This window comes from Haemaphysalis longicornis, unplaced genomic scaffold, assembly GCF_048455015.1.
Source record: "Haemaphysalis longicornis isolate Haplotype H1 unplaced genomic scaffold, Haemaphysalis longicornis Haplotype H1 scaffold_12, whole genome shotgun sequence".
Lineage (NCBI taxonomy): Eukaryota > Metazoa > Arthropoda > Arachnida > Ixodida > Ixodidae > Haemaphysalis > Haemaphysalis longicornis.
In genome coordinates this window covers 53,769,796-53,787,130 of record NW_027526225.1, presented here as the reverse complement: position 1 = coordinate 53,787,130, position 17,335 = coordinate 53,769,796, and the positions used below count along the sequence as shown (strand labels likewise).

General features: G+C 46.8%; 1 protein-coding gene across 1 annotated transcript in view; it reads right to left on the bottom strand.

Annotated features, from left to right (window-relative positions):
- Positions 1-17,335, bottom strand: part of LOC144162658 (rho GTPase-activating protein 45-like) — a 122,021-nt gene that overhangs the window by 63,051 nt on the left and 41,635 nt on the right. Inside the window, exons 2-4 of the mRNA XM_077693285.1 lie at positions 5,078-5,200; positions 3,571-3,766; positions 1,130-1,364 (exon numbers count right to left, since the gene is read on the bottom strand). Of these exons, the coding sequence (XP_077549411.1) occupies positions 1,130-1,364; positions 3,571-3,766; positions 5,078-5,200 (554 nt within the window). The remainder of the gene's footprint in view (positions 1-1,129; positions 1,365-3,570; positions 3,767-5,077; positions 5,201-17,335) is intronic.

The following is a 17,335-nucleotide window of genomic DNA, read 5'->3' as shown; positions in this document are numbered from 1 at the left end:
ATGGCATTTCAACCAAATGCCTTTTAAAAAATGTCGCGTAGCAGCTCTAAGAAGGCATTTAATACGTGTGCTACGCGGCAACTTTCAATTGGAAATTGAACGCTCGCCCGCAAGTTCACCCTATGTATTTACAATGGGGCATTCGACAGACAATCGGTTCAACGGCCTTCCAAAGGCCCTTGAAAGGCCTTCCGAATGCCTTCAAACCAATGGCCTATCGAGTGCCCTAGTGTAAATACATACGGTGAACTCGTGGGCGAGCGTTAAATTTCCAATTGAAAGTTGCCGTGTAGCAGAGACATAGTGTCAAATGACATTCGGTTCCAAGGCCTTTGAAACGCCCGTGTAGCAGGGACATAAGTTAGGAACACGTAACTGTGAAATGTGTTGTAAGCAGTGTTTTTCGAAAACCTTGCGTTAAAACAACAATCATTCCAGCCAGCCTATGCATGACAATGCATAGGCTGGCTGGAATGCATGACCTAGCATGCATGACCTAGCAAAAAATTACAGAAGCTTCCGAGTGAGAATTGCCAGATAAATGTGTAAGTCGCTCTGCTATAATTCAAGAAGTCCGCTTCACTACTAGGCAGAAATGCACTGCAGGGGGGAGTTTTAAGCCTGACATTAAGTTTGAACACCCCAGGACCTTATACATAAGAACTTGCGTGGCTATATATACACCGAGCGCCTTTAAAGCCGGCTTCCCTACAACGCATTGCCGTGAAGACGTCTTTGCAGGGTCAACGTAAGTGGTCCTACAAGCAAAAAGCAACGCCTCGGGCACGGAGCACGAATATATAGGAGGCGAAACGGCGCATTGCGGCAAGTGCGGGCGAGCGATTGAAAACCAAGGCGCGTAAGCTTCGTAGCTTCGTAGCTGCGACGGCGAAGGAGGGGGTAGCGGCACCTGATGGGGCGATTCATTCCTTGGTTGCTTAGAGCAATGCCGAAAGCGGCGGCCACGCAGTTTCTTCAACCGCTTAACCTATGACGAGCGCTTGTGATCTGGCCGCGCTAGGAAGCCTCGTTCCGCCTCCTATTTTACGGCTGGCTCTGTGGCCGCGGGCGATGGCGAGACTGCGTTCCTCGTTGAAACCAGTGCAGAGGCTGTTCGAGAATAGCGGACCTGCTGCTGAAGGCCAGCGCCAGGTGGTCGACGGCCTCGAAGCAGGCGTTGGAGGCCGCCGATCCGCCGGGCCCGTAGTCGTGGCCCTTGACACGCTGGATGAGCGCCGAGGCGGCGACGAGCAGCTCGGCAGACTGGATGGGCGGGTACTTCTCCAGGATGGAGCGCAGGATGCGCAGCACCTGGCCCAGCCGCTCGTGGGCCGCCACCAGCCGCGTCTCCCGGCGCTGCTTCTCTGCGAGGGCGCGGCCACTTCGAACACTTCAATCGCTGCCACCCAAAGTACTATATTGGGGGTAATTGGGCTGCAAAGGCCCAACACGAGGACCCGTGTTAACGACGTCCCCGCGCGTAAACTAGGCGTACATACGGCGGGGAAACCTGTACAAATCAGATGTGCGCGATCGCACGCGCGCGCATGGCGCGCGTTTTGAAACCAGCTCTGCCCGCTAGTCGGAGTGTACGGCTGGCTGGCCAGCGGACGCATTCGTTACGCATTTCTTTCCAAATATAAAATGAAATCTCACGTAAAAAAGAGGTCCTGGTTTTGTCGCTCTTTGTTCGGACGCAATTTAATGGTCAGAAATGGTGACGGCAGGCTTCGGTTGAAGCCGGCCCCACTGCCGTTAGGCCTAGGCCGTACGGCAGTCACTGCGTTGACGGCCGCTGCTTTGGGGTTGCTCACCCTCTCCGGTGTAGTTCCCGGCAGCGCTTACTTCTACGCGCGCTCGCTTCGATGCACGAGTACGTCGTTGTTACGCGCCAATGTAGTTGAGCCCTAAAAGTGGGCTCTGCCGAACGGCACGCCCTTTGAGTTGGCTCTTTTGCACGACGTCAGAGCTGTGCATGAAAGCTAAACCCATGTGAGCCCTACAGGATGCAGGTCTGTACTAACTCTGGTGTATGTTAGCTGAAGCGGAATGCTACCTGTGTAAAATCTATAGGCCTAAAAACAAGTTTTCTTTTAAAACAGCGGCATGAGTGAGGAACCGATCACTAGGTGGCTTCAATTAAGGTCATAGCAGCTACTGGGATATATGCAGCCAGTCAAACGCATTGCCTGTGTTCACAGCATGTCAAGGAAACCGCATTTCTTCCTCACAGCGATGCAATTTTTTCGCCCCACTGCATTGCCATGTGGTTGTAATATTTTATTTTTTTAACCATCTTCTTACCAGTGCATGAGCACCCAGATGTGTTAAGCCCTGGCTGCCGAAGTTATTTTTTTTCTGTACCTATGTTTTCAGAGATGTACACTTTGAAGCGAAAATACTCATATTTGAATATATTCAATCTGATTCACAGTCAGTTGTAGCTACTTTAATTCAGATATACTTGCACTGAGGTCAGTTTTTACTATCTGTTCTCAATTTGCAGTGCCAAGTTTGATATCCACACAACTGCAGTTCTGCCCATTTCTGTCTATGAGTTCGTGACCTGCTCATTGCTGATGTCCCTGTGTTATGAATTACTAACCTTCAGGTGAGTTGCAAGTATAGTGAACTAAAATACTTAGTTGCAAGCGCCAAGTTAGATTAGTAGAAACTACAGTGGCTAGCCACTGTAGTAGAAACTATGAATTGATTTACAGTATCATCATTGTTTCAAAACCGCCTCAGTTTCGTAAATGCTAATAATGTTTTAGTATTTTTTTCTTTATCGAAAAAAAAACCCTGTTGGCTTGTGTGATCATGTGACTTCACGTCTATCGAAACACAATGCCTCGGGCACTATGTGAATGCAACGAGTATCAGCTTGCCAGCAAAAGAAGATCATTTTTTTTTCATTGATGAAGTTAAAAAAGTAACAAATTCAAGAAACAAAGGAACATAGCCACATAGAGATACCAGTATGGACCATAGCCAGCATTAAAAGTTGGTTGCACAACAATGCTTTCTCATTTTTTTAAAGCCCACACTAGACGTGTGAACATAAAGAAAACCCATACACCACTCAAAGCTCACGAACGGGGGTAGTCTGTGGCAAGAAAGGCTTGCAGCCATAAATTTACAGACGCAAAACTAGGTTTCTGTTAAGACGCCTGAGTGGAAGCAGGTGTACCACATTACTTGCTTCGTGCAAGTGATAAATAAAAAAGCAGAGGTCGGCCAGAATCACGAAGCTGTTGTGATTTAGGGGCCCTGCGCTTGTCCTGCATCCCAAAGATTTGAATCCCAGCCACCGCAAAATTAAGCGAATTTTCTTTTCAGCTCAATCAGTTACTTTGCTTGTTTACTTTGCTTGCTCAATCAGTTACTTTGCTTCCCTAGGAAATGCGCACGCGGCATTCCGAGCATTCACTGACCTGCGTATTTATCCCTTCTGTAGCCGGTAATTTTGTGGGCCATGCATGCCACCGGATTTTCGACATGGTCAACTAATGCTTTCGGATTGGAAATTTCGAACTCGTTGATGCAGCCAGTTGACTGGATTGCGCTCACCGTGAGCCTCGGGTGCGAACGCCTTCCTGAGCCTCCCCAGGGCCTCCTTGAAGGCGCGTACGTCGTGCGTGAGCACCAAGATATCCTCCCGCTGGACCATGGCGACGCCGCCGGCGGCGTGCCGATCGTCCCCCCCGCGGCCGCTGCTGCCGTTGCTGCTGCCGCTGCTCGCCGTGCTCGCCAGGCTGGTCGCCGACTGCACGTCGCCAAGGAACACGGCTACAGCGACCACCGCGTGCTTGGCAGGTTAGCACGCTTTTGCGCTGTCCGGCGCGGGAACACCCTGTCGAGCGTGCTTCACTGCAAGCATCTTCTCACAGAAGAGGGAAAGCCAGCTTTACAACGGCACAGTTTTGATACACTAAGACACGGGAAAAGCAAAAACGCACATGGAGGATTGAAACAAGAATGCCCTTCGAGCCCCAATGCAGCATTAAAAAAGGAGATGCCAGAAAGCCATGTGACACGGTAAAGTGGTTGAACAGTGCATTCCGGGATGCAGATGACGTTGTTATTTTAGGTGATTACCGGAGAGATCTGCAACTGCTCATATACTTCATAACGGGAATAACAGTTTTTAAAAACAGTATGCATGCGCTGATTTGGGAGTGTGGTTAAAGAAAAAAAGCTACTTAAAAACCTCACGAAGGTCAACTAAAACTAACAGTATTTAAGCAAAAAGTGGCTATGATGAAGCATAAACCTTTCCAGGGATACAACAATCACGAAGTAATGCAGTAAATTTGGTTACAGGCTTAGTTGGTTACATGCTTGGTTACACCTGCAAATGCAGTACTCTGCCTGCGCTATCAGGAGCGCTATCATGTTTATCACGCTAAGCCAAAGAACGTTCACTTTTAGGTGTTTGCTCCGTGACGATAGAAGTTCATCGCACGACTGATGTTATGAATGTGGTCACTGCAGCACGCGTCTCTCCACTGACGCCTGTGTGTGCTCAATACAGTGGCATGTAAACAGACATGCTGGATGACACTTTCACGTGTTCCAGAATCTCGTTGGGGACGACACCCGATTCGATAATGCCGTTCGATAATAAATTAAAAGCAGCTCAGTTAAAACTCGAAAGTTGCGCCATACGTCATCCGCGCAAATGCCATCCAACCCAGCCGAGCGCTTTTTCTTAGAGGAACGTATTAACCGGTGTAGGTATTTTGGATCCAGGGAATGCAAGTATGCCGAGTCAGAAGCGGCACATTGAGGCAATATTGGACACGTCTCATCGGAGACATTAGGATTTTGTGATATAGATATAGCAATAAGTATCGCCATTATAACCATCATCATCAACACCACCGCAATCATCATCATCATCATCATCCTGGTGTCAGTTGTACGACGAGGGCCTCTGCTCTATAGACTTCCAACCTGCACTACTCGAGCCCTGCCTTCCGAGGAGCATGCATTTTCAGCTCGAGACAGCAATATGTGCTGCTCCACGCAGCTATCCAACAACGATGCTGCGCCGGGGAGAGGGGGTCGGACTCACTTGTCGGACATCCGCCGGACCGGGTGCCATGCCTGCACCCGCTTGGTCAGCTTGGCCGGTGCTCCTTGGCTGCGATGCGCTCCGGGTGGCCGCCGAGGTGCCGGGCTCCTCTGGCTGCAACGTCTGCATGCACAACGAAATTAGCGATCATTAGGTCATTGAAACAGATAAAGAATTTGCAAAGAAAGAAAGTGGAGTCTCGCCTGCAGGGAAAAGGATGTCCCCGTTTTGTTATGCCCTACCCAATTGTTTGCCCCCGAATTTTCTTCTCTTGAAGGATGGCGGAGAAATTGTACTTGAAAAACTGGCAAACCTGTATACGCAATGCCTAATGACCGCAATGGTACCGGAGTCTTGGAAGAACGCGAACATCATCCTAATCCATAAGAAAGGCGACATGAAGCACTTGAAAAATTACAGGCCGATCAGCTTACTGTCAGTCGTCTACAAGGTACTTACCAAGGTTATCGCTAACAGAATTTCTGCAACCTTAGATTTCAGTCAACCTAAAGAACAAGCAGGGTTCCGTAAAGGTTATTCAACAATGGACCATATTCACACGATCAATCAGGTGATAGAGAAGTGCGCTGAGTATACTGAACCCCTATATATAGCCTTCATAGATTATGAGAAAGCATTTGACTCGGTCGAAACCCTAGCAGTCATTCAGGCATTACGGAACCAGGGGGTAGATGAGCATTAAGTAAGAATACTAGAGGATATCTACAATGGGTCCACAGCTACGATCATCCTCCATAAGGAGAGCAGTAAAATACCTATAAGGAATGGTGTCAGACAAGGAGACACAATCCTCTAATGTTATTCACAGCATGTTTACAAGAAGTATTCAGAACGTTGGATTGGGAACAGGTGGGAGTAAGGGTTAATGGAGAATACCTCAGTAACCTCAGATTTGCTGATGACATTGCCTTGCTAAGTAACTCGGCGGACGAATTGCAAAACATGCTTTCCGCACTGGACGAACAGAGTAGAACCGTGGGCCTGAAAATTAATATGCAGAAAACTAAAGTAGTGATCAATAACCTCGGGACAGCACAGCGGTTTGAGATAGGTGGCGAGGCAGTGGAAGTGATAAGCGAATATATCTACTTATGCCAAGTTGTGGCCCCAGATCCCAACCATGAGGCAGAGATAATTAGAAGGATCAGAATGGGGTGGGTTGCATATGGCAGGCATTCTCAGATAATGAATGGCAGCCTACCATTGTCCCTGAAGAAGAAAGTGTATGACAGCTGCATCTTACCGGTACTCACCTACGGGGCAGAAACTTGGGGGCTCACTAAGAGGGTTCAACTTAAATTGAGAACGACTCAGCGGGCAATGGAGCGTAAAATGATAGGTGTAACATTGAGGGACAAGAAGAGAGCGGAGTGGGTCAGGGAACAAACACGTGTTAAGGACATATTAGTAGATATTAAGAAGAAGAAATGGACGTGGGTAGGGCATGTAATGCGAAGACAAGATAACCGCTGGTCATTAAGGGTAACAGAGTGGATCCCTAGAGAAGGCAAGCGTTGCAGGGGGCGGCAGAAAGTTAGATGGGCAGATGAGATTAAGAAGTTTGCGGGGATAAATTGGTCACAGTTGGCACAGGACCGAGGTAATTGGAGAATAATGGGAGAGGCCTTTGCCCTGCAGTGGGCGTAGATAGGCTGGTGATGATGATGATGATGATGATGATGATGGTGATGAATTTTCTTAATTCGTCCCTCCGTCGAGCTAACGGTCTTCCCCTACATCTACTACCATCTCGCGGACCACATTTTAACAGCGGAGCTGTTGTTGTTCGCCGTAATGTGTGCGGCGTCGCCAAAAAAACCGCAGGTCATAGTTACTCCCGCCGCCGTTTATTTCCCGCGCCCGTGAGCACGCGCTTCGCGAGGAGCGCCCGGCGTCGTCCAGGATTATACCAAGGAAACAGTTCACGTGCGTCGGCGCCTCGAGTGGGGAGTAGTGCCACTAGATAAGGTTACTTATCTAGTTACTTATAAGGTTACTTATAAGGTTACTTATCTAGTGGCACTACAGACGGCAAATTCACGAAGCCGGTTGCCGCCGGTTTTAGCGCGTTATCATGCTTTCCGCTTTGGGAGAAATGTGAAAGCCAGCGGACAAAACGATCCGGGTGCGCCAGCCATGCATGAGGAAGACGACGATATTCAGGGATATGACGATGACGACTACTACCAACACAGTGAAAAGCGACAAGGAAACATGTAAGTAAAGAATTTCAAATCTAATGCAATGCTGGCCGTGTGTCCTTCAGTGCTTACATAGAAAGAAATCCTCCAGCTTCGCCATGGTTCAAGCCTTGAGCGACTTAGTGCAGGCTTCGCGGTTTTTTTTTTTTTTTTTTTTGTTACCATGGTGGTCCAGCGGTCCCTACGCGGTGTCTCTGACAAATTCCAGTGCAAAAACAGCAGGCATTGTTTTATATTGCAGTGCGCAATCTGAGTTACGGCACTCCGCTAGCCGCTAGCTAGCATAGCGGCTAGCGACCGCTAACGCTACGGCGGCAGGTTACCGGGACACGACTGGGCATGCGCGCGCTGGGAGGGCGAGGAGGCCACCCCTGACGCCGTTTCCATCGAGTCTAACTCCAGCGACTCGGTGCCCCAAGCCACAAGCTAGAAGACTTCCTGTTCCCCATGCACGGGACCGGACGCCATCCGACGGGAGGTCTTCCAGCACGTAGTCAACTTCCTGGTTACAACAGGACTAGCGCTGCGTTTGTAACCATCGAGTCATGGACTAAACGAACGCGATATAGACTATCTCCCACTCTCCTACCGCTCTTCTCTTCCCCCTTCTCTCTTCCTATCCTTTGAAGCCCCAATCCCCTTCCCTGGACTGGGTCGTATGAGGGTGAACTCCCCGTTGAGTTCAACAATATCCCCAGGCCTTTTCTCTTCCCTCCTTTGTTAATAAATCACCACCAACACCAACACCCCATGAAACCTGAGTTAAAGTCAAAGTCCGAAATCCAAAATCGTCGTTTTGTGAAACCCGTTGCGTAATGTTGGCGTTCCTGCAGCGAGTTTTGGGCGCAACGACGGCGCAAGTGAGTCGCCGCGTTTATTTATTTATTTATTTATTTATTTATCATGGTACCCACAGCGCCAGTTTGGCATTACAGCGGGTGTGAAGTCGTACATATATATCATAGACAAAGAAAGCAGTTAATACTGAACCCATGAAAATAACGATTGCAGTTCAGAACAAATCGCTGACACAAACCAAGAGCAAGAACCGTTAATGTATGCGCAACCACAACGACAACAAAGAAGATAAGACATGATCGTACATGTGCGAAGCAAAACATGCTTCTGGTGGCGCAAGAAGAAAAGCACTGAAGGAAAATGAAAACCCAAATGCGAAAATGCAAATCACACGGCTGAAGCAAATGCATCACTTGAAGACAGCGATACGACATCACTAGGCAACCTGTTCCACTCACTGACCGTCTTAGGGAAAAAAAAAGACATCTTAAAAAGTTCTGTTCTACATCTGTATTCTTTAATCTTGAGTGGGTGATCACGCCTCGCAGAAGTGTACTCTGGTGCCTTTATATAGCTATCACGATTGCGGCCGCTTCTGTTATGATATATACTGTGCAAAAATTTTAATCTGAATGTCTTTTTACGATTTTGAAGGGTATTCCAGCCTAAGTTTTCCTTTGGTTGGGGTGCGCTAAAATACCCAGTATAATTTTGAACCACGAAACGGGCTGCTAAGCTTTGTACCCTTTCTAGTTTCATTATGTCGGTCACAGTCCAGGGGTCCCAGATGGTACAAGCATGTTCCAGTATTGACCTCGAAATATTTAGTGTTTCACAGTGCCCTCAGCGCTTGTCCGCAAGCAAGCGATGGTTTGTTCTCTGAAAAATTAAACATTTTAAGCGAAGATTTCATTTCTCCCCCCACATCGCGTGTTTTAGTGACGCCAACAATGACGTATCCAGAGCAGGGCCTAAAAGGGACCCTGCAACACTTTTTTCAACTTTTCTTGAAATCCCAAATGCTTGCACAACGTAGTCACCCAACACATCCAGTACTTGTATTAGGGGATCGCAAAGTCCCTTAGCCCAAAACTGCTGCTCTATGCCCATCACATAACTTGTAAACTCGCTCAAAATATTCTTCTCTCTTTCCTGTCCCTTGACGTTCTTCGACGGCCCGAATTACGTCACTGAGTCCATGTAGCGGCTGTTGGCCGGTTTTTCTTCAGTTGCAGCAATGAACGCTTTTTGATAGCAACTTAAAGAAAAAGAGCCACAAAAACAAAGCGGTAATGGAAGGCGTATCTGGTGCGACGAGCGAATTGCGCGGTGCCGCTCCGTGCTGGCGATAACTGCAGCTTTCCCAGTGCTTCCAGACGAGAAGGAAAGAGTGAAAGCGCTTATCGAAAGTGTTGCAGGGCCCCTTCAAAACTAAATACAGCCTATGACCAGGGCTGCTGCCACCTCACAGAAGGACGTCAGGTTATCTGGTTTTATCGGTGGCGCTGCAATACCGCTGAAATGCCAGCGTTCGCACTTCGCTTCTTGCTGGACTTCTACAGGGTGTTTCAGGGAAGCCTTTATGTAATTTAAAAAAATAGGCTTTCGGACGCAAAATCGTTTTTCTAGCGCGAAGTGATAGGGGCCCTGGCGGCTGAATAAAACGTGTCCCAATAGCTATTTACAGTAACAATTAATTAGTAGTTGTTAATTAGTAGTAGTAAAAACTTTTACTGGGCCCGTGATGGGGTCAAAAAGGAAAGGGGCGAATGAAGGCGGTGTCTTCCACTCATCTTCCTCCCCTCTTCCTCATTCGTCAGCAAGAAGTCCTTGGACGCTGGCGGCGGCCTCGGCCATCCGGACGACTGGAAGCTGCTCTTCCGGATCGGGGCTGAGCCACGCGGTCTCCCATTGCTCCATGTTCGTTACGGAAAACGAATTGCCCCTAGCATTGGCTTCACAATTTTGATTCTGTCTTTCAGGGCACGACCATAACATGTGGTAAAGATCCGCCCGACCAGCGCATAGCTTACAATCCCCCCAGTATATTTCGGGATAGCAGCGACTGAGCGCAACCGGGTTTCGAAACGTGTTCGTCTGTAACTGCCTTCACCATACCGAGTCCCGTTTAGTGAGGCTGCGGTGCGCGGCGGAGAAGGGGGTGGGGGGTGGGAGGGGGGACTTTTGTCTTGCCAATCTGTAATGATCTACGATTTCTCTGTACGACATCATGCGATCCTTTTCCGATCTGACGAGGTGGGGTGAGGTGGGGTCGGCGTCTGCCTGGCTGATTAAACCTCGGGCGGCGTCGTGGGCCCTCTCGTTCCCTGTCAGACCCGAGTGTGCCGGCGTTCACGTTATTTGAATTTTTCTTACTTTTTTCGCTTTCGCGAGTATGCTCGTGGTTCGAGGCGATACCCTCTGCCTTTTGCAATATTTCTGACTGCCGATTTCGAATCGCTAACAATTGTTTTTGCGCTGGTGGCAATGGCCACCTCATCACCTTCCGTAGGTCGCACCGTAGCGAGCGATGCGGCCGTGAGTAACTGTCCCTGACAATCGACTATCGCTACCGTCATGGCGTCGCGGGCACGATATTCGACTGCGTCAACGTGGACCACGTCCTCTGATCGTTCAAATCGTTTGTCTAGCGCGCGTGCTCGAATTCCCGTCTGCGCTAGACGCAATTGTGCATAGGATTCATGTTTTTGGTAGTGGGGGAACATATAGATGCGCCCGCCCTCCTCTTTCGGGCCCGCCTGTGTTTCGTATGTTATTCCAAGCGAACGAAGAATCTGCCTTCAGTCTGGCTCTGGGATAGTCTTTCGTAATCAGCCGTTCTCTGTGCCTCCACCAATTCGTCGAGCGTGTTGTGAATGTCCAACGCTTCAAAACGATCATTTGCAGTACTGAATGGAAGGCCGATCGCTTGTTTGAACGTCTTTTTGATGAGACCGTTAATTTTTCTTTTCTCGTCCGCTTTGAAATCGATAAAGGGAGTCACATACGTAATTTTGCTTAGCACGAAGGACTGAATGAGTCGTATTAGGCGTTCTTCTTTCATGCCTCCGTCTGTTTCCTACCCGTGAAATCAATCGCATGGTTAGTTGCGTGCTTGTTTAATGGTTTCCTTATTGTGGCCATTATCTTGAATTTTAAGGCCAAGCACTCGGATACTGGCCACTGTAGGAATGAGTTGGCTGCCCGCGTAGAGCTCGATGTTCGGTGTGGCAGGGTCCCGTTTGCGTTCTCTGCTAGTGTGTCTGTATATCAAGAGTTCAAATTTTGGGGGAGAGCACTCGGGGCCTCGAGGGCGGACGTAATCGATTATAGCATCAATTCCGCTCTGTAACGTGCCTTGCACATGTCCGTCGCTGCCGCCGGCGACCCAGAAGGTCACGTCGTCGGCGTATAGGCTGTGATTTAGAGTGGCTATTTTAGTTTGTCGGGTAGTCCCATCATAGCGACGTTAAATAGAAACGGTGAAAGTACCGAGCCTTGCGGCGTCCCGCGGCTTCCCATCTGAAATTGGCCCGATTCGATGTTTCCACTCACTAGGGATGCCGTTCTGTCAGAAAGAAAATTCCTAATGTAATTGTAAACTCGTTTTCCGGTCCCCAGTCTCTCGAGGCCCTCGAGAATCGCCTCGCGACGGACGTTGTCGAACGCCTTGGTGAGATCAAGACCGAGAATCGCCCTGCGTCAAGCGAGGAGCAGCCTTCGTCGTCGATTATCTGATGTTTGATGCGTAACATGACGGTCCTGGGTCGATAATTTCGCACGGAAACCTATCATGGTGTGGTGGTACAGGTCGTTTTCCTCCACGTAGACATTTATTCTGTTTAACACCACATGCTGGAGAAGCTTACCCAAACAAGAAGTTAGAGATATAGGCCTGAGGTTTTGGAGGTGTAGCTTTTTCCCAGGCTTCGGTATCATGACTATTTTAGCCGTTTTCCTTGGTATGGTATGCGGCTAGTCTCCCAACAATCGTTCGTAAATTTGCTTAGCGCCTGGATAGATTATCAGCTTTTTAATTATTGCAGTTATAGGCGTGTAATTGTAATGTGAAAATTCTAGAGTACCATCAGTCAAACCGATACCCAGCGTTAGATTAGCGAAAATGCAATTGCACGCAGAACCACGGGCTGAGTACTTAATTCAGTGCTCCGAACTCGCGCTTCTGAGAATCGGCGGCCGCAAGCAGCGCCCGTGTTGACGTCACGTCAAACGCTTTCAATGATCGCGGCCGGCCTAGAGCGGGGCTGAGCGATGCGCGGGCCTCCGCTTTGGTTTTCTGCAGTTTTCACATTACAATCACACGCCTAACTGCAACAATTGAAAAGCAAGTACTAATTAACCGTAAATAGGTACTGCAGACTCGCTTTATTGCGTCCGCCAGGGCCCTTATCATTTCGCGCAAGAAAAGCGATTTTACCTCCAAAAGCCTACTTCTTAAAATTACATAAAGGCTTCCCTGAAACACCCTTATACCTGGCGCATTCTTTTACGGTTCATACTAATCGCTTCCTAAAAAGTAAGCTACGACTCGACAAACACGGCCATGTAAGTGACCGCGCAGCTTGTGTCAGATAAGTCCGTGGCGCTCCCGACGGCAGTCTTAGCCGGCAAAGTGCCGCACTAACTGCTTCGCTGTTTACGTGTTCCTTCGTAACTTCAATTGTTCACCCCACAATTCTTAGTGCTAAAAAAAGAATGTGCGCTAAATTTAGCTCGTTCGGCAAGCTTATAAGCCCTGCCTAATTTGCGTTTCTTTTGCCGGCCTCAGCCAATAGCACAGCTGGGCATATGACATCATAAGTTCTGTTGCGGGAAATGAGCTAGTGGGTCTCATGGCCATTCCATTTTTTCCTAATTATATAGATTATTTGGGCGAAGTTTACGTTAAAAGTGGTGTCAGTATGATTCAAACGAAGCAATATTTAGCATGAATTAAACTTGTTCGTTGTATGCATTGCCCCTTTAAGCAATTTAAAATAATCAATAAAAATTTTTTATTTACTTTTGTTATTTTTGTTTATAATCTACAAATAAATAGGATTTTAAATCTCTGTTAGTGTCAGAATCTGTTTGCACGAATTGTTATGCTCTGCGCGGCACATGTAAACGTAGGGCGGTCAGGCGCAGAAAATGGATGTTTTTTTTTTCTTTTTCCTTCAGCAGCTTTCTGTTAATAGAAATCGCAAATGGAAGATCATTAATTAATGGATGTTCGCCGAATTCTGGATGCCCCCCCATGGTAAAATACGACGATTTTGACGTAGCTCCATCGTTAGCAGATCAAAAAGTGGCTCTCGTGGGTAGCGTTGGTCGAGTTGTTGTTGTTCATTGAACTTTTGACAATAAAAAAAATTTCCAAGGTGCTGAGGCACCTAACCAGAAAGAAAACCTCGGAAAATGCCTCGCAGTGGATGCGACAACTAGAATGAAGCGATTAACCTGTCTTTGGTTCGCGGCTTTTCAATGGTAAAGGTTGTTCTTGGAGAGCAACGCCAGGGGTTTGCGGCCGCAGTTATTGTCTGCCCGCGCCTACACGGCCTGCACGGCCATAACCGCGCACTTTAAAACAATGACGGGACAGGTCCGTCTAAGGGGGCAGACTTGGTGACTAGGACACGAACAAAATATGGGGGACGTGCTCCCACTTTTTATAGATGAAGCAATTACCCGATCTTTTTTCTCTATACACCCAGAAATTTACGAAGGAATGTCTGTTTGACCTTTGCAACTGCCATTTTTTCTGTAACTTTTTTTTCTGATTTTTTTTTCCTCTTCAGATTTGTTTCGTTGTAAGGTCATTGGCTTCGTTAACTACCGGGAATCAAAATGCTCGGGGTCTACGTACTAAGTCCTCCGAATTTCTTAGAAATGTTGTGTGCTCCAAATTTTCTACTATTGTTATTACTGAAACTTGGCTTTGCAATGATATCTCATCTTCCGACTATTTTCCTCCGACCTATGAAATTTTTAGAAGTGACAGAAAGTTAACTGGGCCCAAGCAAAAGGGTGGCGGTGTTCTCATTGCCATCGATCGCTCAGTGCAATGCGTGCGGCGTGCAGACCTCGAGACTGAGGAATCAGTCTGGCTTGAGGTAGGCCTCAAGAGGGGCGAGAAGCTGCTCATCGGTGCATTCTATATAACCCCGGATATTTTACCTGCTGAATATAATCTAAAGCTCACATCTATTGAAAATGTTTCCAATTCACACTCCAACCATAAGCTAATTATACTTGGGGACTTCAACACCCCAGGTATTCACTGGAACAGTCTTTCATTTCAGCATAAAAACCATTATGCAGCGCAGAAATGCACCATGTTATTAGATTTTCAATCATTCACCTCCTTGCAGCAGTTCTGCCACATAGAAAACTTCTGTGGTAATGTCCTAGATGTGTGCTTCTCGAACTTGAAAAACGTAGAAGTGTGTGCCTCCGAAATATCTCTTGTACACCCCGACAAGTTTCACTTCCCTCTTATTGTCTCTGTCTCTGTCGCTGCCCAACATTGCTATGGTGGTGTTGACGATTGTGCAGTCCCGCGATATGCTTTCAAGCGTAGAGATTATGTTGGGCTCTATCACTTTTATTCATCTGCTGAATGGTCTAGTGTTTTTGATGTCAATGATGTTGACGAACAGGTTCGACGTTTTACCGAAATTGTCAGGAGTGGCATGGAAAAGTACATCCCTTGTTATATGCCTGTTCATTCCAAATTTCCCCATTGGTTCTCTAAAGAACTTCGAAGTTCGCTTAAACTTAAGGACAGCGCCCACAAAAAGGCCAAGCGTTCTGGGCTCGACAAGTGGAAAGCGGAGTTTAGTCGGTATCGCTCACTTTGTAAAAGCCTCTACCGGCGTGACCACCAGCTCTATATAGAGTCGTTAGAGGCTTCTGCGTCTCAGAAACCGGCTGACTTCTGGAGGTATGTACGCGGCCGTTCTAAGGAGTCTAAAGAACACATTAGCCTGCTTAATTCCGATGGGGAACAGGTTGAGGATGTCGCCACTAGCTTTGCTCAGTACTTTCATTCTGTCTTTCAATTTCCAGATGGTCACGACGAACGCCTATCGTTTAATAATATGTCTAATTTTAGTACACTTATGTTTGATGAAAAACTTGTCAATGATAGCCTTAAAAGGATGAAACCGTCATTTTCCTGTGGTGCAGACGGAATTCCAGCAGCCCTCATGAAGGTTTACGGCAACATTTTTGTGCCTGTCTTAACTTCCATTTATAATAACTGTTTACTTTTCGGCAAATTTCCTCGTGCATGGAAGATTGCTCGAATTTTTCCAATATTTAAGTCTGGTGATAAGTCAGCCGTTACCAACTATCGCCCAATCTCACTCCTTTGTGTCGCCTCAAAACTCTTTGAGTCAGCTCTGCACAACGTTCTTGCTGCCTGCGTCAAGAACGTTCTGATACAAAATCAGCACGGCTTTTTCTCGGGTCGATCGACGGTTACAAATCTTGCAAGCTTCATGACTCAGGCTTCGGCTGCAGTTTGTGAAAACGGCCAGTTGGATGTTATCTATTTTGACCTCAGTAAGGCGTTTGATGTAGTGAACCATAAATTATTAATTAACAAGCTTACTATGTCCGGTGTTGATGCAAGCCTTGTTGCCTTGTTGTCCAACTATCTCCTTGACCGGTCCTTTTACGTAGATGTAAACTTCAAAAGGTCTAGTGTTTACACTGCAACGAGTGGTGTACCTCAGGGTTCTGTGCTGGGTCCACTATTGTTTTCTGTCTTTATCAATGATGTGTCAACAGTGTTAACAAAATCTTCATTTCTTCTCTATGCTGATGATGTAAAACTATTTAGGCACATTAGCAGTTTTCAGGACTGCTGTGCCTTGCAGAGGGATGTGTCGGAATTATCGGTCTGGTGCAGCAAAAACTGTCTAATTTTAAATCCAGCTAAAACAAAGGTTGTCACGTACAGCCGGAAAACCCATCGTCTACTGTTTTCCTACAGTATAGAGGGAGCTCCTTTGCAAAGGGTTGAGGAGATTAGGGACCTCGGAGTTCTTTTCGACAGTACCCTCTCTTTTTCTTCTCATATTAGGCTCATCACCCGGCGAGCGCTCCGAAGTCTTGGAAATGTGTGTCGGATTACAAAGGAATTCTCTTCTCCAGATCCATTTCTAATGCTATACAATGCAATATGTATCCCCCAGTTAGAATATGCTTCTGTTGCCTGGAACGGCATCTCCAAATCTAGTAGTGAATTAATAGAACGTGTGCAGAAGAAGTTTTTATCCATATTTAAGCACCGTCATCACAATCACAGTCCGGGTCCTGATTCTGACTTACCCATAGTTCCTTCCATTCCTTCGTTGACCTGCAGACGTATGCGTGCAGACCTTACATTTCTTCACAAAGTTGTTCATGGTGACCTTTCTTGCGCGGACCTGCTTAACTGTTTAGAGTTTAGTGTTCCACAGAGGCCCACCAGGTCGCATCGCCCTTTCTTGACCGCTGCGCGCAACTCCAATCATTCTCCAGTGCGCAGAATACAGAATTGCTACAACCGCTTCTCTGAACGCCTTGACATCTTTCAAAGCTGCTTTACAATTTACCGTACTGCGCTGTTGAACACAGTATGTTAAACATCTATGATATCTCTGTCGTTCGTTTTTCTTTTTTTTTATTGCTGAAATTTGGTTTCTCTGCGGTTCTGTTTAACCAATATAGTTGCCTGTTTTTGAAACTGTTTACTTATCATGCTTGTCTTATCATTTGTCTCTATACTCTTGTCATTGTTTTTGTCGTCTTACTGTCAAACTTTGTTCTCTGCTTGTTGTGTATTCATTACAATAAGCTGAGCCACAAAGGCATCTTCTTTTTTCTTTTTACCTGTACCCAGGCTCCGCCTGTGCTTTATTTTTGTAATTTTCGCTACTTCAATATGTGTGTGTCTTGTCGCTTGTTTGTTTCTTGCAATATGTTTCTTGTATTTTGTTTTCATATAACTATCCGTGCGCCAGCACTCAGGCCTCTGGCTGTTCCTGGGCACGTAAATAAACATGATTGATTGATTGATTGATTGATTGATTGATTGATTGATTGATTGATTGATTGTTATTATTATTATTATTATTATTATTATTATTATTATTATTATTATTGTTGTTGTTGTTGTTGTTGTTGTTGTTGTTGTTGTTGTTGAAAACTGTTGTAGCTTAAGTCCTTTATGTCATTCCAAATTTATGTA